Source organism: Coregonus clupeaformis, chromosome 23, assembly GCF_020615455.1.
Source record: "Coregonus clupeaformis isolate EN_2021a chromosome 23, ASM2061545v1, whole genome shotgun sequence".
NCBI classification, from domain to species: Eukaryota; Metazoa; Chordata; class Actinopteri; order Salmoniformes; family Salmonidae; genus Coregonus; species Coregonus clupeaformis.
The window spans coordinates 28051453-28071914 of record NC_059214.1 but is presented as its reverse complement, the minus strand read 5'-3'; the positions used below and the strand labels follow the sequence as shown (position 1 = coordinate 28071914).

Sequence of the window (20462 nt, the reverse complement as noted above, 5' to 3'; positions counted from 1 at the left end):
AACATGAGTCCAATGGTCCACAGCAGAACATACTGCCCCCAGAGGTTGGTTGAAGAATGGCAATACATAAAACCAACAATTACAAGGTTATATGAAGACAACCCACTGTTTAGAAACCATACACAGAGGAATAATACTTACCTGTAAAATGAAAACACATTTATGACATATGTAATCACCCAAAACTTAAAAACACACATTTTATTCACTGTATTTCATATGAGCTGAGAGAGTTGGGTTTCTCCCTCTTGTGTTCTTTGATTCAGTGTCTTCAGCCGCCATCATGTGAGGATTCGGACGCAGCAGGCACAAGGTAATGTAATGTGCATTCCAAATGACACCCTATATCCATATATATATTCCATTTGGGATGCAGATGTAATGTAAATACTGGACTGTACACACAGGGCAATACCACCACCTCAGGCAGTCCGACAATACTGCAACAAGGCCACTCTGGGCAGGCAGGCCCACTCACACACAACTAAAGACGACTCCTCTTAAGTCTGAGCTGTCCCAAGTATTCCCTATTTCTTATAGCATGAAAACCAAGCGTGCAGATTCAGAAATTAAATACACTGGATTTCATATGAGTCTTTTGTTTAGTTTTTCTTTCCAGAATGGATCCTGAAATGGTAGAGTGGTAAAGTTCTGGTTGTTCACAGTTCTCAGTCAGAGCAGATCAGTGTTCTGTAGAAATAAATAAACACGCAGCAGAAAAACAACATCCTGGTAGGAAAGTTGTCTGGCCGACCAGGTTAAGTCAGAGTCTCATGGAGAGGAAAAGGGTCGCCTGTCAACCACCCACCACATCCCTCAGGACTGAAGGTGTGGAGAGAAGAGAGGAACAGCACGCTGTTGTTGTTGATCAAGGTCAAAGGTCATCTGACCCGCAGTCGTGACATCATCCACTCCAGGCCCTGGCACAACCTGGAGGTAGGGAGACAGGATGGCAAGAGAGAGAGAATGTCATTTTCAGCATATAAGTGGGAATAAGACAAATGCTAGTTTTAATGTAAGCGACCCTCCAAGGAGGAAAGACCATAGCTTGCCGGTCCCTGGCACTAAAAAAAGATGAGCAACACTGCCCTACTGTATGAATGTTGGACCAGGTCTCTTGCAAAAGAGCTTTCATCTCAACGAGAATAACCAGCATAAATAATGGTTAAATTAAAAGAAATAAAAAGGCCTCCATTCTCTTACCCCTCCCCGGTGAGGGCGCAGCAGGCCTGGATGTGCCACTGGTGGTCTTTGACTGAGGTGAGCTGCAGGCTCTGGGAGATCTCAGCCACAGACATACAGCCCTTCACATCCTGTTTGTTAGCAAAAATCAGCAGGCCCGCCTTCTTCAGGTCCTGACGAGAGAGGAGGGTGGATGACAAGATGGCGCCGATAGACATGGCCGCTCTGTCTCCAGCTCCTAAGCAACTTTGTTACAAGCATTTCGCTACACCCGCAATAGCATCTGCTAAATATGTATATGCGACCAGTAAAATGTGATTTGAGTTTGAGTTCTAAGGCATGATTACTGGGAGGGAGGAGAAGGAAAGTGAGAAGAACTCATGTATTTTCAATTAAAGAGTAAATACAAGGAGGGAGGAGGATGAGGAGAAAGAAATTGAGAGGTGGCCATATGCTCATTGACCATCATAGAACATAGGCTGCTGCCATGTCTGCTAGGCTGAGGGTTATATCACAGATAGAACAATGAGACAGATATTTCACTGGACGTATAAATGTCAAGCATCCGCTTGGCGTTTCCATTCACTACCAAATATGGTAGTGAGAGGAAGCCCAGTGGCCGGCAGCGGGAGAAGATGGAACAAGATGGATTTTGGCCGACATTCTGCAAATTTTCTCATTAATAAACCATTTGATCTCAATACAGTTTTCTGTTCCCAAAACTAGAATATTTTTCAAACAGAATGGACAAAGTTTTGTAGACTTTACCCTTTGCCAAAGTTTTAAAAAAAATGGTGTGTTTATAAGGAGTGCAAAGGCAAATTGAGTTATTGCACACGCGCACTTCACAGAGTAGGCGTTCCGGAACGGAAATATGCAAATGTTTGCTAGAACACGCCAATAGGATCTCGCTAGCTCGTGCTTGGCTCTGCCCACTTCCTTGCTTGTTCTGCCCACTATTACTAATTTGTTCCCACTGGAAACAACAGGCTGTGGTCTATCTTAGTTATAAAAATATTTTGTTATATTGAACTCATTCTACGTTGACACAAATATTGTGTGCAGTGTGCACTATAAAACATGGCCAAGAACACCAAAACTCACTTCATGTGCAAGCATTCTGTAGAGCTCCTCTTTGGTGACAGAGATTCTCTCTCTGTCTGTGCTGTCCACCACTACGATCACAAACTGGAGAGAAAGATTGGGAGAGACATAAGAAAGGACATTAAAAAGACAGTCGTAACAGTTTACATTAAGTTGCTCTTATATCTAGGTAATAACAATGTAATTACATAGCAATATAGTTGAGCAGTTTTTGTTACATGTTACCAGACTGCCTAATTTAATTCAAGACACACACAAGCTAACAGTTCAACAAACAACTGCCATCCATCCACAGTACGTGGTCTGACCTCTGTGTTAGTGTAGTACGTGTTCCAGGAGGATCTCAGTGACTCCTGTCCTCCGATGTCCCACATCAGGAAGTGCGTGTTGTTCACCACTATCTCCTCCACGTTGCTGCCTATTGTAGGAGATGTGTGGACCACCTCGTTCATAGAACTGCAAACACAAGCACAAAAGGAGGTTATCAATTTCAATGCAAAACAACAATCAAGTCAGTGAGAATGTTGGTAGGCATGAGAACAATGAGGTTGTCAACAGGTAATTTTGTAAATCTATTCCCTATTGTATCACATTCTTCCATAAGTGGGTTAGCCAAAAGGTATTTAAGCTAAGGTCACTATTTCTCATTTAGCAGAAAAATAAACATTATGAAATCCCCCCTAGTTGTGAGAGGAAATGTGTCTACTGTTCTTGTTGTACCACGGTTTTCCCCTTCTATAGACCTATCTGTATCTACTAACAGTAGGCAAAATACTTACAACTGGTAAAGTATGGTGGTCTTCCCCGCATTGTCCAGGCCCACAATAATAACCTTGTGCTCTGAAAGAAAAAGAGTGAGAAGAAATACGTTTTAAAACACGTACAAATAATCACAAGACTCAGGCTATAAACTTAAAAAATAAGTCTGACTTCAATGCCCAGTGGCTGACCTATGCACCCAATAGGGAGCAGCACCATTCTTCATTTTCTTCTAAAACACTGTTGATATTGTTCAAACAAAGGACCTCAGATCTCCAAAGCACAGCCATGAACTACTCCAATAAACAATCCATTCTTTATTGGAGCAGACTTCGAGATTTGACAGTGAAAAACTGCTATGTTTTACACATTTTCACACTGCTCTCTCACTCTCTGAGACATAGCAGTGCCAGAGAAGAGGGGGGAGGGGAACGCACCCGCACAGATAGGCCTACACTAGGGTGAGTGGTCTCAGTGTTGTGCTTGCTCAAGCTGAAAGCAGCAGCTGTTGGGAATGGATGGACGGATACTGAGCCACCACCTGGTCATCCAGCAAAGCCAAAGCCATCTGGACTCAAACAGCTCCATGTAAATACTGTCGCCTATACGTAACCACACCTAAATAAAGGTGAAATAAATAAACACCTTGACTGGAATTTGAGAAATGTACAGTATTACCAAAGAAAATCCAGCCAGATATGGGCATAGCCCAGGCTGAGCAAAATTATTACTAACAACGCTGAACAAATAGCCTAACCACTCCCCTTTTGAAAGCTGCAGACAGGAGTATAGTGTGTTTGGATTGGATCTAGAGATAGGCCTACTCAATACTCTCTCCTTTTCACATCACTCCCATCTCCTTACTCATGCCCATTTGACAAACTTATGTAGACTAATCATGTGACTGACAAGGAAATGCTGGTTGAGCAGGACAGAAATTACAGAAGTGAATCTTTTGTCTTCACAACCCAAGAAAACCAGAAATGAGAGGGAACCTCAAGACCAACTAGAGCCTTGTTAGTTTCTGGGCCATAAGGCTCAAGAGGGGAGAGAGTCAGTTTCCGTCTCTACATGTTTTTTGGCATTCCTGCAGGACAATATCCCATGTTTAGTCTAAGGCACTGGGACTCACTTATAGTTTGACTGATCCAGTACTGCAGATAAGGAACAGTAGCCTACACCCCGCCAACACTGCTCCTCAGTCATTATCACCAGCATCTCCTTATGTCCTCCGGTCATTTCCATGTAAAAGGACCCATGTGCACCAACGTGAAGTTCATAGGAGCACAACAAATTTGGCATCAAATGGAAGCTAAGAGTGTATATTTTTTTTAATAAAGGTATATATATATATATATATATATATATATATATATATATATATATTTATATATATATATATTTTTTTTTCCACCCCAAACATTTCCATCGTAAAATTTGAATAATCAAAGGCTTTGATTTCTGGTCAAACAGATGGAAAAGGGGTCTTAGAAAACATCTACTATACCACAAGTCAAAAGTCTGTACACATATTTATTCAAGGGTTTTTCTTTATTTTTACTATTTTCTACATTGTAGAATAATAGTGAAGACATCAAAACTATGAAATAACACATATGGAATCATGCAGTAACCAAAAAAGTGTTATATATTTTATATTCTTCAAAGTAGCCACCCTTTGCCTTGATGACAGCTTTGCATTCTCTCAACCAGCTTCACGAGGTAGTCACCTGGAATGCTTTTCCAACAGGTCCCACATATGCTGAGTACTTGTTGGCTGCTTTTCCTTCACTCTGCGGTTCAACTCATCCCAAACCATCTCAAACCAGATGGGATGGCATATCTCTGTAGAATGCTGTGGTAGCCATGCTGGTTAAGTGTGCCTTGAATTCTAAATAAAGCACAGGCAGTGTCACCAGCAAAGTACCCCCACACCATCACACCTCCTCCTCCATGCTTCACGGTGGGAACCACACATGCGGAGATCATCTGTTCACCTACTCTGCGTCTCACAAAGACACGGCGGTTGGAACCAAAAATCTCAAATTTGGACTCATCAGACCAAAGGACAGATTTACACCAGTCTATTTACATGTCCATTGCCCGTGTTTCTTGTCCCAAGTTAGTCTCTTCTTCTTATTGGTGTCATTTAGTAGTGGTTTCTTTGCAGCAATTCGACCATGAGGTGCAATCTGAGGTGCAGTTAATTGCCGATTTCTGAGGCTGGTAACTCTAATGAACTTATCCTCTGCAGCAGAGGTAACACTGGGTCTTCCTTTCCTGTGGCGGTCTTCATGAGAGCCAGTTTCATCATAGCGCTTGATAGTTTTTGCAAATGCACTTGAAGACATTTTCTACGTTTTTTAAATTTTCCCGATTGACTGACCTTCAAGTCTTAAAGTAATGATGGACTGTTGTTTCTCTTCGCTTATTTGAGCTGTTCTTGCCATAATATGAACTTGGTCTTCTGCCAAATAGGACTATCTTCTGTATACCACCCCTACCGTGTCACAACACAACTGATTGGCTCAAACGCATTAAGGAAAGAAATTCCACAACTTTACTTTTAACAAGGCACACCTGTTAATTGAAATGCACTCCAGGTGACTACCTCATGAAGCTGGTTGAGAGAATACCAAGTGTGCAAAGCTGTCATCAAGGCAAAGGGTTGCTACTTTGAAGAATCTCAAATATATTTTGATTTGTTTAATACTTTTTTGGTTACTACATGATTCCATGTGTTATTTCATAGTTTTGATGTCTTCACTATTATTCTACAATGTAGAAAATAGTAAAAAATTAAGAAAAACCCTGGAATGAGTAGGTGTGACCAAACTTTTGACTGGTACTGTACATCGAAACACAATAATATTATGACCCTTACCAACTAATATCAACATTTATATTTAATTTTGCTGAAATTATGCATAACCGTGGTAGCAATTAAAAGGGAACAGTTAGGAGATAATGGGAAAATGATTAGATTAAAAGGTGAGGACAACAGTTCACATGACAAGACTGAATCCAAACATTACACTGTTGATTTTATGTGCGATTTACTGTTCTTTTCGCCGCATTTGTTGATCTGAAAATACTCTGGATAAATTCAGTAACATGATAAGAATATCCTTGGGACATTTGGGGAAGGTGAAACATAAGACAAAAAATTTGAGAAGTCAAAGTGTGCACAGTTCTTAAGTAATTTCAATGCACTTATGACTGAAAGAAGAGACTTCGACTAGCTCTCCTAGCTGTGCCGTTAAGGAACTAGAGCAAACACACCTTTGTTTGGAACTCAGCCGTGCATCCCTGCCATCACACAATTACTGTTGTTTACACAATCAAAAACAGCCTGATTAAATCGCAATCTGGGTCAAGTGGGCATTATTTGAAAGCTTGATCTATTGCCCACATGACTAGCTAAATTATAAAATACGATCTTACAGTATTAGGCTTTCACAAGGCAATTCAGAGAAGCAGACTAATTTTGGTGTGCACAGAATGGAGTCATGAGTGCCTTCAGATGCGTGGTCCACGGCAAATTGTCTTGACAATCCAACAAACAAACTAATTCTGTTCAGGGAAACCCAGGATACATAAAACAGTGATCATAAACGTTGACACCGTGCACTGAGTGTACAAACTCAGGGGTGCAACTCAATATTAGGAAGGTGTTCTTAATGTTTTGTACGCTCAGTGTATATTACAGTACATGCATTTTATGATGTGAAGTGCACACTTGGACTCATGGGTGTTTGGCTTGCATGACATCAAAGCGGTATTTATTATAATCCTCCATGACTCATCTTTTTAAAAAAATACATAGAGTCCTCTTAATTTACAGCATTTCCCTCATTCAGACATCAAAACATTTGCAAAAATTGCCAATTAGCGGGATGGGGAGCAACTTCTTGTTGCGCGCGGTGCTCAAGTTCAGAACGGCTGTCAGTCATAACCGATACAGTGCTGTGAAGTGGAGATCCTGAGCTCGGATGTCATGTATAGCATGTTACTATACAGCTACTGTCGGCGTTCCAATTTAGGCACTTATCAGTGTCCAAATCTGCCATTTTCAACCCGTATACAAGTGTAAAGTAGGGCTGGGAATAGCGATACAATATCACAATACTTAGGTGGTGATACAATATGTATTGAGATTCTCACGATTCTATATGTATTGCGATTCAATGTTCCTAACATATTGCTCACAATATGTCTGCTGCAGAGGGACAAAAGAGGACCATGACAAAACGAGTTTGATCAGGTCATGGAAATAAGTGCTGAAAACAAATGGGCTCCCTATTTAAAAAGAAGATGGATCTACAAGCTATGAAGGAAAAATACTGGAGTTTTGCTGCAGTTACAGCAAACTAGCTCAAAAATATATTGCGGTATTGTCAAAATTATACATAGTCAAAAACAATATCCCGATATGTGACTGTATCGATTTTTACTAGTTACTAGTGTAAAGGGTTAAGAAATATTGCCTAGTGTGTTGTAATTCTGTTACAACAACACATATCTGTATGTAATGTATGCAAACTTTGTTTAAGCTTTGCTGCCTGTATTTTGTCTCTGAATGTTGTCTATCACTATCAGCACCATATCACCAAGTAATATTCTGAGTATGTGCAAATATACTTGGCGAATAAAGGTGATTCTGATATCTTTAAGATATTTTCTAATTTCTCTCCCTCATGAGGAAGGAGGATAATGAAAGTTCACGAAGTAACAAGTAAAAGGTAGACCTACCAGTTAGTGTTTTTACTGATCATTTTGTTTATGATTTATTAAGTGATTAAAATGAAATTTGTAACAGAATGACCGAAAAATCTGTAACAGAATGACTGCAATTGAATAGCCTAAAATGGGAAATGATAATAGTAGTCAAACCACAGTTGGGTCACCTGCTACTGTCCTCCCTTCCACTGGCAAACTGTTATGTTCAGCTCATAACTCTGGACAACCCCTTCCTCTCGCTCTCCCCGTCTACCTCTCCTGTTAATCAAATGTTATATGCGCCGAATACAACAGGTGTAGACATTACAGTGAAATGCTTACTTACAAGCCCTTAACCAACAATGTCTTTTTATTTTTATTTTTTTTTATTTAAAGAATAAAAGCAAATAACTAAAGAGCAGCAGTAAAATAACAGTAGGGAGGCTATGAGGGAAAAAAGTATTTGATCCCCTGCTGATTTTGTACGTTTGCCCACTGACAAAGAAATGGTCAGTCTATAATTTTAAATGGTAGGTTTATTTGAACAGTGAGAGAAAGAATAACAACAAAATCCAGAAAAACGCATGTAAAAAAAGTTGGATTGGATTTTAATTAGGGAAATAAGTATTTGACCCCCTCTCAATCAGAAAGATTTCTGGCTCCCAGGTGTCTTTTATACAGGTAACGAGCTGAGATTAGGAGCACACTCTAAAGGGAGTGCTCCTAATCTCAGCTTGTTACCTGTATAAAAGACACCTGTCCACAGAAGCAATCAATCAGATTCCAAACTCTCCACCATGGCCAAGACCAAAGAGCTCTCCAAGGATGTCAGGGACAAGATTGTAGACCTACACACGGCTGGAATGGGCTACAAGACCATCGCCAAGCAGCTTGGTGAGAAGGTGACAACAGTTGGTGCGATTATTCGCAAATGGAAGAAACACAAAAGAACTGTCAATCTCCCTCGGCCTGGGGTTCCATGCAAGATCTCACCTTGTGGAGTTGCAATGATCATGAGAACGGTGAGGAATCAGCCCAGAACTACACGGGAGGATCTTGTCAATGATCTCAAGGCAGCTGGGACCATAGTCACCAAGAAAACTATTGGTAACACACTACGCCGTAAAGGACTGAAATCCTGCAGCGCCCGTAAGGTCCCCCTGCTCAAGAAAGCACATATACAGTGGGGAAAAAAAGTATTTAGTCAGCCACCAATTGTGCAAGTTCTCCCACTTAAAAAGATGAGAGAGGCCTGTAATTTTCATCATAGGTACACGTCAACTATGACAGACAAATTGAGAAAAAATAATCCAGAAAATCACATTGTAGGATTTTTTATTAATTTATTTGCAAATTATGGTGGAAAATATGTATTTGGTCACCTACAAACAAGCAAGATTTCTGGCTCTCACAGACCTGTAACTTTTTCTTTAAGAGGCTCCTCTGTCCTCCACTCGTTACCTGTATTAATGGCACCTGTTTGAAGTTGTTATCAGTATAAAAGACACCTGTCCACAACCTCAAACAGTCACACTCCAAACTCCACTATGGCCAAGACCAAAGAGCTGTCAAAGGACACCAGAAACAAAATTGTAGACCTGCACCAGGCTGGGAAGACTGAATCTGCAATAGGTAAGCAGCTTGGTTTGAAGAAATCAACTGTGGGAGCAATTATTAGGAAATGGAAGACATACAAGACCACTGATAATCTCCCCCGATCTGGGGCTCCACGCAAGATCTCACCCCGTGGGGTCAAAATGATCACAAGAATGGTGAGCAAAAATCCCAGAACCACACGGGGGGACCTAGTGAATGACCTGCAGAGAGCTGGGACCAAAGTAACAAAGCCTACCATCAGTAACACACTACGCCGCCAGGGACTCAAATCCTGCAGTGACAGACGTGTCCCCCTGCTTAAGCCAGTACATGTCCAGGCCCATCTGAAGTTTGCTAAAATGCATTTGGATGATCCAGAAGAGGATTGGGAGAATGTCAGATGAAACCAAAATAGAACTTTTTGGTAAAAACTCAACTCGTCGTGTTTGGAGGACAAAGAATGCTGAGTTGCATCCAAAGAACACCATACCTACTGTGAAGCATGGGGGTGGAAACATCATGCTTTGGGGCTGTTTTTCTGCAAAGGGACCAGGATGACTGATCCGTGTAAAGGAAAGAATGAATGGGGCCATGTATCGTGAGATTTTGAGTGAAAACCTCCTTCCATCAGCAAGGGCATTGAAGATGAAACGTGGCTGGGTCTTTCAGCATGACAATGATCCCAAACACACCGCCCGGGCAACGAAGGAGTGGCTTCGTAAGAAGCATTTCAAGGTCCTGGAGTGGCCTAGCCAGTCTCCAGATCTCAACCCCATAGAAAATCTTTGGAGGGAGTTGAAAGTCTGTGTTGCCCAGCGACAGCCCCAAAACATCACTGCTCTAGAGGAGATCTGCATGGAGGAATGGGCCAAAATACCAGCAACAGTGTGTGAAAACCTTGTGAAGACTTACAGAAAACGTTTGACCTGTGTCATTGCAAACAAAGGGTATATAACAAAGTATTGAGAAACTTTTGTTATTGACCAAATACTTATTTTCCACCATAATTTGCAAATACATTCATTAAAAAATCCTACAATGTGATTTTTTCTGGATTTTTTTCTCATTTTGTCTGTCATAGTTGACGTGTACCTATGATGAAAATTACAGGCCTCTCTCATCTTTTTAAGTGGGAGAACTTGCACAATTGGTGGCTGACTAAATACTTTTTTTCCCCACTGTACAGGCCCGTCTGAAGTTTGCCAATGAACATCTGAATGATTCAGAGGAGAACTAGGTGAAAGTGTTGTGGTCAGATGAGACCAAAATCGAGCTCTTTGGCATCAACTCAACTCGCCGTGTTTGGAGGAGGAGGAATGCTGTATTATCATCATAACCAACACAAAACGTACTTTCCCTCTATAAAATGCAAATACATTTATAACATTTTTGACATGCGTTTTTCTGGATTTTTTTTGTTGTTATTCTGTCTCTCACTGTTCAAATAAACCTACCATTAAAATTATAGACTGATCATGTCTTTGTCAGTGGGCAAACGTACAAAATCAGCAGGGGATCAAATACTTTTTTCCCTTCACTGTACATGGGGGGGGTTACCGGTGCAGAGTCAATGTGCGGGGGCACCGGCTAGTCGAGGTAATTGAGGTAATATGTACATGTGGGTAGAGTTAAAGTGACTATGCATAAATAATAAAACAGAGTAGCAGCAGCGTAAAAGAGGGGGATGGGGTGGGGACTCCATGTTCAGGAGTCTTATGGCTTGGGGGTAGAAGCTGTTGAGAAGCCTTTTGGACCTAGACTTGGCGCTCCGGTACCGCTTGCCGTGCGGTAGCAGAGAGAACAGTCTATGACTAGGGTGGCTGTAGTCTTTGACAATTTTGAGGGCCTTCCTCTGACACCGCCTGGTATAGAGGTCCTGGATGGCAGGAAGCTTGGCCCCAGTGATGTACTGGGCCGTACGCACTACCCTCTGTAGTGCCTTGCGGTCGGAGGCCGAGCAGTTGCCATACCAGGCGGTGATGCAACCAGTCAGGATGCTCTCGATGGTGCAGCTGTAGAACTTTTTGAGGATCTGAGGACCCATGCCAAATCTTTTCAGTCTCCTGAGGGGTAATAGGATTTGTCGTGCCCTCTTCACGACTGTCTTGGTGTGTTTGGACCATGATAGTTAATTGGTGATGTGGACACCAAGGAACTTGAAGCTCTCAACCGGTTCCTTTACAGCCCCGTCGATGAGAATGGGGGCGTGCTCAGTCCTCTTTATTTTTTTCCTGTAGTCCACAATCATCTCCTTTGTCTTGATCACGTTGAGGGAGAGGTTGTTATCCTGGCACCACACGGCCAGGTCTCTGACCTCCTCCCTATAGGCTGTCTCATCATTGTCGGTGATCAGGCCTACCACTGTTGTGTCGTCAGCAAACTTAATGATGGTGTTGGAATCGTGCCTGGCCATGCAGTCATGGGTGAACAGGGAGTACAGGAGGGGACTGAGCACGCACCCCTGAGGGGCCCCCGTGTTGAGGTACAACGATGTGTTGTTACCTACCCTTACCACCTGGGGGCGGCCCGTCAGGAAGTCCAGGATCCAGTTGCAGAGGGAGGTGTTTAGCCCCAGGATCCTTAGCTTAGTGATGAGCTTTGAGGGCATTATGGTGTTGAACGCTGAGCTGTAGTCAATGAATAGCATTCTCACGTAAGTGTTCCTCTTGTCTAGGTGGGAAAGGGCAGTGTGGAGTGCAATAGAGATTGCATCATCTGTGGATCTGTTGAGGTGGTATGCAAATCTGGCCCTGCGGCCTTGTGAATGTTGACCTGCTTAAAAGTCTTACTCACATCGGCTACGGAGAGCGTGATCACATAGTCATCCGGAACAGCTGGTGCTCTCATGCATGCTTCAGTGTTGCTTGCCTCGAAGCGAGCATAGAAGTGATTTAGCTCGTCTGGTAGGCTTGTGTCACTGGGCAGCTCGTGGCTGTGCTTCCCTTTGTAGTCTGGAATAGTTTTCAAGCCCTGCCACATCCGACGAGCGTCAGAGCCGGTGTAGTACGATTCAATCTAAGTCCGGTATTGACTCTTTGCCTGTTTGGATGGTACGTCGGAGGGCATAGCGGGACTTCTTATAAGTGTCCGGGTTAGAGTCCCGCTCCTTGAAAGCGGCAGCTCTACCCTTTAGCTCAGTGCAGATGTTACCTGTAATCCATGGCTTCTGGTTGGAGTATGTACGTACAGTCACTGCGGGGACGACGTCATCGATGCACTTATTGATGAAGCCAGTGACTGATGTGGTGTACTCCTCAATGCTATCTGAAGAATCCCGGAACATATTCCAGTCTGTGCTAGCAAAACAGTCCTGTAGCTTAGCAATGTCACCTCTCCCATTAGAATAATAGCCAAGTTGTAGAATAATACCCAAATACTGCATTTTTCTACCTTTGTGTACATATTAATGATACATAACAATGAATACATCACATATCCATAACTATGCATTTCTGTATAGTACAGATTGTGCCATTCACCCATGATGTCATTCTGTTACTGTTATCCCAGGTTAATCCACTTCACCTACTTGAACTACTCTGGACTGTCTTCACAGTCTGTCAGTCAATGGAGTAGTCTAATTTTATTACAACTGAACAAATAGTAGAAGACCACTTTGGTAAATGTTTAAGGAAAGTGAAATTCCTATTTTTGCTTTCTGAAAAAACTGTATATTCCTAGCTAGAGATGACACAATAGTAGCATTGGAAGCCAACATTCCATGGGGGGGGCATTATCTATGCCATTAGGTAATGTAGACACTGACTTGTTTTGAACCTGATACAAACCTTACTATGAGCTTTTTTTTGCAGCCAATGCAAAATGCAGATTGCACAGAGCACACAGCTGAGTCACCATAGTTTGAGATCACCATCAGTTAGTCTTGTGTAAGCAAATGCATAAAATCTTGTCTCAGTTGCAAAGGTCGCTCAGTTGCTTTAGGCTGTGTGAGCAGTTAAAATGTATGCATACAGTTCCATCCACACTCTACTACCGTCCCTATTTACTGTAAATAACCACTGTAACTGGTTCTGTGCTAGTCTATTGTATTTGTCCTTCACCTTGTGAATGAGCTGCCTTTGTTCCATTTAAACCCCCACAGTGAGAAGAGTCTTTGGAATTCCTGTTTGACCTACTACTGAAACCGCAGCACAAACGGAACGCCTCTCGCCCCATGGGCTTTATGACATGTGGAACACTGTTGCTGGTAGACGACTACCAATTAAAGCCTTCCTCAGACACAGGACATAGCCAATTACAATAAACCTATATGTGAGAGGACAAGGTCATTATATTAGAAAATAATGACATTGTGAGAGGAGAGTCCAATGAAACTAGCCTACGTTTTTATAAGACAATTCAGCTACAGTATCGCTCTAACTGAACCAATATGGAGCCGCTCAGAAATGGGTCATGTATATTTTAAAAGACACCAGACAGTGTACAATTTTAGGCTATATACGCAAAAAATAATCTCATGTAGAGCAGATAGGAGGGGTGCTGTAAGCCTGTAACAATAGTTCGCCTGACTGAAGAAACTGGGTAAAAAGTTGACAACACTGATCATTTCCCTTTTCGGCAGCCTTGAAAAGCATAAAAAGCAATGCATGATAGGACATGGTTTGGGTTGGAGGTATGCCTGTCTCTGGTAGTAACAGGTAAAAAAAAGATGGTGTTGTATTTTGTTAGAGGCAAGCCGTCCAGGCTGGGACAACAGTATCTCTATTGTAAACTCCTTATGGAATTGCCATGCCATAAATGTTTGGCTTGACAATGACAGCAATGGAGTTAGAGAAAGCACAAGCATATCTGGGACCAGGCTAGGACAACAGACAAGAGTCGCCGTCATTCAGAATGAGTCATTCCTTCATTTTCATCCTTGGGTAAACACATTCTGATGTGGCAGTAGCCACGTTTCCATCCACAGTTTTTATTAGGGCTGGGAATTGCCAGGTACCTGACAATACGATATTATCACGATACATAGGTGCCTATAGGATATTTATTGCGATTATATATGTATTGCTATTTAATACTGTGATTTTATTGCGATTCGATGTTCGAAGCATATTGCTCACAATATGTATGCTGCAGAGGGACAAGAGAGAGCCGTGAGAAAACGAGTTTTGATCAGTCATAGAAATAAAAGTGCTAAAAACAAATTGGCGTTTTGGTGCAGGTAGAGCCAACTAGTGCAAAAATAATAATAAATTTGCAGTCACGCGATGCTATGCTGTATTTATTATGTATCCCCATTAGGTGCAAGGCAGCAGCTACTCTTCCTGAGGTCCAGCAAAATTAAGGCAGTTATATGTGTGGTCCAGGGCGGTGAAAGTGCACGGTGATGAGCTTGATGCTACTTCCCAATAAAATCGAGGGTCTTAATTTGCTACTGACTGCATGCGAGTGAACCACTTTAGTTCCCATATCCGTGATTGTTTACCGCAGTCAGTGACCCCCTGAGAATAGGCCTTCAACATAAAACCGAACGGTCCAGAGTAGACAGAACTTTCCATAGAAATACTCTGCTGCCCTCAGGCCTCATGTTACAGGGGTTCGCACAGATCTGTTTACAGATTGAGTTAACTCAGGATTCAGCGGGGAGGAATTGATTACATTTTCAGCTAATTCAGACACATGCACATTGCACAAAAGAGGACATCAGCACATCTTTAGCCTACAATCTGTGAGGGGAAAGGGACGAATGTAGCTGGGCTCATGCTCAAATGTGATACTTCAAGTTCCATTTTACTCTCCGGTGATCCTAAACTAACCTAACTGATAATATACCTCTCATTAAATTAGTTAAATATGGGCACAACACCTAGATCACATGAACACCCACCACAAGCCTACTGCATTTTATGGGACCTAACGTTACTAGTACACTTCCCAGGGAAAGAACTCAGGAAAATGCAACATTCTACTATACATTGTACTGTAGTGCCTGTTTCTCTGCCTACTAAGCCAAAACGGAGTCGGTCTACTTCAAACAATGACAATGTAACGTCAGCTAGCAATGTTAGGCCTTGAAAAGCAGAATAGCTAAAGACATAACGTTAGCTAATTAGTACAACATAGGCCCTCTGAACATTGCAGTGTTGACGATAGCTATATAGCTAGCTAGCAATGATGATATACAAAACACATGATGATCTATCGTTCAACTACCTAGCTAATGTATGTATTACTGTACATTACAGCAAAACGGCTAGCTACAGTAACTGGGTAAAGAAAAGGCAGCTTTACAGGCAATAACGTTAGACTGATATAGGCCCGGTAAAAACTAAAGCTATGATGCATTAGCAAGTAACCTAACGTACCTAGCTAACGTTATCAACTTTGTAACCAGTGGAACAGGCTTGGCTGTGTAGTGTTGGCTAACAGCTGGACTAGCTAGCTAACTATCCATTGAACTACACACTCGACGTTAACGATAGATGGACCGACTTACCTTGATGATTGAAAAGCCTCCATAGCTTGGTGAAAAGTATTCCCATGGCTGTTGCAGAGCCTTTCGACGCAACTAGCTACGGCCAATTAATTTAGCTGCTAGCTAGCGAATTCCTGAAGATGTTACTAACGCGCTAGCCAGGCAATGCTGCTGTCAGTGTCACACTTGCACTTTGCAATATTTGACGGTGAAAAATAAACCTGTAATGTCAACGCTTCTTGATAACATTTTCATCTGTGCACGAAGGCCTTTCCTTTATGGTTGAAATATAATTACAGGACGCGGTATATATTGTATTTCTAGAGAATACAACGATAGCTGGCTTGCTTGGTCCGCTGGAGTGCGGTCGTCAACACCGACGCACGCCTACTCCAAGCTGCAATCTCTCCACAATCCGTCCAGTGAGGATGGATTCCAGAGAGAATCAGAGAAAATTATTACCCACAGTAGTACTGCATCAATAGGCACTTTAGGCCATAATTTGAAGTGAGGCAATTGCTTCCATTCACAAAATGCCACAGTGTCTTCAGTTCAGTCCATGCAGGGAACCTGTGGGACAAACAAACATAAATTGCACAACAAAGGAATGACAGCAAAGAGATCACAATGAATAAATAATGATTCACTGTCATCCGGTGAGTATCCACTGGTTGTACACTGCTTTGTGTTCTGTTTTAGTGAAGAGGACATTCTTTTTTGATAAGAAGGGCCAACTCAAAGCCTACATCTTCAGATAACATATCTGTCCTAAGAAGGGAGGCAATAAAGAAAGTAGTAATCGGGACCATCATTGTAACAGAGCTCCGAATTTATTTTATAAAATAAGTACATTTTTAATGCAGCTAGAGTTGGTTCTCATTATACATCAATTTTCCATAAAACATTTCTCTTTCTTCTTGATGAATTAAAATGTATTAGTCATGCAGTTATGCATTTCCCTTTTGAATGTCATCTTTCACAAAAATAACAATAACACAATCATTGAACTGCAATGAAGCCGCTAAGTAGCCGAGGAAGGAAAAACATCAGCATGCAGCACTGTAGACATTTGCATAGTAAATTATATTTTTTCACTAGATTAGTTTGTCTTCTTTGTTTTTCTCTTTACCAGCATGCCTATATAGAATACAGCATAAACAGAAATCAAGCTTTCTTGGCAATAGAAGAAGGCATTCGAAGAAGAAGAAGAAAATATAATAATGATGCACACCGGTATTGGTGCACAACACACAACTCATAGTATATAGAGAGACATTATCTGACATAAACTTCTATCCACCACCTCCCCAGTCTGTCCCTTCACAGTCTCTACACGACTTATCTTCTATAATTAGCTAACCATATAGACCTTGAAAACTCTTAACTAAAATGCTACATTTTGAGGATATGTATATGATTAGGAGAGAAACCACTCCATTGCTACAGTGTTAAAAAAGAAAGGAAGTATGAAAAGAGAACGAAGTTTAACGCAAGGCCTGGGTTAAGCAATAAGGCTGTGAACAAGTAATTTGTGTTATGATACGCAAATTCTTGGGAAAGTAAAATTGTTCTTTAAAAGACAACAATTTTCTTTTAACGGCCAGTATATGGAAGACTTTAAAATGGGGCATTAACATAGAATAGCCGATGGTTGGAAAGCAAATAATATTGACCAAGTGTTTGATGTCAGAATCACAAACCTTTCTGACAATATAACTTCACAGCAGACTGAAGCCTTCTCTTCCTCTAATGTGTTGACTAATTTCATTGTTGAAATGTGAGTGCCATAATCAACAGTCACTTACTCAACTACAGTGTCCTACTGGTTTTTCAATCGCAGCAACACATACATAACAGCACTGGATCATTATTCCATGACATACTGTATATTGACAAAAATACATGATGGCATTGATAATTCTAAACCAATGAAGCTTTGCTGAATGGACAGCAGGTATTTATTTGAAGAGAATAAAATATGATGCAAATGAAATCACTATCAGAGGCTGCTTGTACAGAAAATGGGATGTGGTAAACCAATCAAATGATCAATATTCCCCTGATTGGAAGTATAACCATCTTCACTGAGCCTATCCTCTGAAACCCATTTGAACAATTGAAACTAAGAACACAGGGGCATATTGCCCCTCTCTACATTGGATGCCTAGTCTTGAGATCTACTAACTTGAATTAGGCTATTTCCTCTTGGATGCAGCATTCTAAACTGATAGGCAAAGTCCTCACACTAGAGTGTTAAGGTACTGTATATAAAGAAGGGATGTACCCTTTCCTGAAAGAGTACACAATATGAAACTTGCAGCTCAGCAAATTCTACTTAGAAAAGTGTGATTTTCTGTCCTGATGCGGCATGTCACAAATGGCACTAAGTATCATTGAGAAGAAGAAGGGGATAGAAGTCCAGGAAATTCAGTCCGATTCAGAACCCCCCTAAATAATCACTCAACATTTTGCAAAACAGAAACTTTGCCTGCTCTGAGAAGCAGGTTATAGGCTACAGGACTGGAAACACTAACATCCAAGACAATTTCAAACAACTTAGTGACATTAATTAAAGATACAGTGCACTGACTCTGCTGCTATTGGCTCCTGGAAACGTGCAAAGAGGTTCTCTGCTGATCGAGGGACGCTTGGCGCTGTCTGGCACTGGTTCAAGGCAGGTGATAATGGGTCACCATGACTACCACGACAGCTACCCATGCTAACACTGAGACAACAGGGAGTCGAGGACCACATGGTCACCCCTTTCATCCAGCCATGTCAAGTCTCTGCCATGTTGAAAAGAAGAAGATGAGCCCAGAGTTGGGCCTTCCCTTTAAAAAAAAACATGGTGAAAATCTGCTCCTCATCCTATTTTTAGAGGCATCGAGATTTGATTTTCAGTTGGTCAATGTTCACGTTTCCAGCGTGAACCAGTGCCAGAGGTAAAGCGAGTTACTAACGCTTTATAAAAAGGTTGTTACAGTACAATTAAACTAGAAAGCTGTCTTGTGGCTCTGTCATACTCAATGTGAAGGGAAGAGAGGCCTATGTGATATAAGGGTCTTCATCTCAAAGCCTGTGCCTGGAGTCATGGCTGTAGCCTCCGGGGGAGCCGTTTCGGTTGCGGTGGGGCTTGTACGTGTCCTGGTAGGGGTCATGATAGTCCTCCTCCACCAGGGGGTAGTGGACCTGGTCCCGGCTGTGCTGCGAGCCGGAGGATAGACGGTTACGGCTCTTCCTCTGCCGCTCATTGTGGTAGTTCTCGTCTGAGAGCATCAGGCTGTGTCGCTCGATGGGCGAGTGGTCTCCTGCCGTGTGATTGCTGTTCCTGTTTGTATTTCTTTGGCCCTATCCAGGGAGAAGGAGGGGACATATTGTATGAATCTGGTCATTCAGCCGTTGACTATAGCATCAGCATTTTCATTACTGTGACAATATTTTATTAATATAGTGAGAAAAACCTCAATGATTGTAAGACTCCATAAATAGGCAACTATCCTGTATTATTTCACTACTGACTGATACCTTTTCCAATTAATTATTTGAAACCAATTTGCCCAACGATAATTCAGCAAAATAAACAGTCATTATAGCTATTGCCACCACATCTATTGTACTTTAACCCCCTATCTGACTAAATAAGGTCAATTATAAACTGGGTGGTTCAAGCCCTGAATGCTGATTGGCTGACAGCTGTGGTATATCAGAACACACTGTATACCACGGGTATGACAAAACATGTATTTTTACTGCTCTAATTACGTTGGTAACTAGTTTATAATAGCAATAAGGCACCTCTGGGGTTTGTGGTATATGGCCAATATACCACGGCTAAGGGCTGTATCCAGAACAGTTCTTAGTCGTGGTACAGTGGGGAAAAAAATTATTTAGTCAGCCACCAATTGTGCAAGTTCTCCCACTTAAAAAGATGAGAGAGGCCTGTAATTTTCATCATAGGTACACGTCAACTATGACAGACAAATTGAGAAAAAAATATCCAGAAAATCACATTGTACGATTTTTAATTAATTTATTTGCAAATTATGGTGGAAAATAAGTATTTGGTCACCTACAAACAAGCAAGACTTCTGGCTCTCACAGACCTGTAACTTCTTCTTTAAGAGGCTCCTCTGTCCTCCATTAGTTACCTGTATTAATGGCACCTGTTTGAACTTGTTATCAGTATAAAAGACACCTTGTCACGAGTTGCTAAGCCAGAACCCAGAAGCAGACCAGGACAAGGTAAGTTGAAACGAAGGTGAGTGTTTATTTACAAGTTCAAGAGTGATGCTGAATAATCCAGGGAACAGAGCGGGCGGCGTTGATTAGTTGTTGGGGGTGCAGTGGTTGATCCCATCCTGGGTCGGCAGCCGCCGACCACCAGGCAGAGGTTGGATGAAGGTTCCGGACGGGTGACTGCAGATGGAACAAAAGCGGGGGTAAGTAAGCAACAAACCAACAAGGTGCAAAAACAACAAAACTAACGCTAGGCTCTAAGACTGATACTCTGGTAAACCTACTGTTCATGGCTAACGATCCGGCAGGGAATGGATGTTAGGCCAGAGCCTAAGAAGGGTGATGATCAGGACCAGGTGTGCAGATTGCTGATGGGATGCAGGTGCGGAAATCAAGAGAGCTCCCCGGAGCGTTCCAGAACCCTCGGGAAACT

At 41.9% G+C, this 20462-nt stretch overlaps 2 protein-coding genes across 4 annotated transcripts in view; both read right to left on the bottom strand.

Moving 5' to 3' along the window:
- Positions 1-186: 186 nt before the first annotated feature.
- On the bottom strand, positions 187-16404 carry arl5a (ADP-ribosylation factor-like 5A). The gene is made up of 6 exons (XM_041844759.1): positions 15815-16404; positions 3066-3126; positions 2595-2742; positions 2287-2370; positions 1204-1355; positions 187-930 (listed from the first exon to the last, which is right to left on the bottom strand). The coding sequence occupies exons 1-6, from the start codon at positions 15858-15860 to the stop codon at positions 882-884; spliced, it is 540 nt and encodes a 179-aa protein (XP_041700693.1). The 5' UTR covers positions 15861-16404; the 3' UTR covers positions 187-881.
- A 203-nt stretch (positions 16405-16607) lies between these two features.
- cacnb4a (calcium channel, voltage-dependent, beta 4a subunit) overlaps positions 16608-20462 on the bottom strand; it is a 68106-nt gene continuing 64251 nt past the window's right edge. For all 3 annotated transcript variants that reach the window (XM_041844755.2, XM_041844757.2, XM_041844758.2), the window contains one exon: positions 16608-19141. In XM_041844755.2, the coding sequence (XP_041700689.1) occupies positions 18863-19141 (279 nt within the window). In that variant the 3' untranslated portion in view covers positions 16608-18862. The remainder of the gene's footprint in view (positions 19142-20462) is intronic.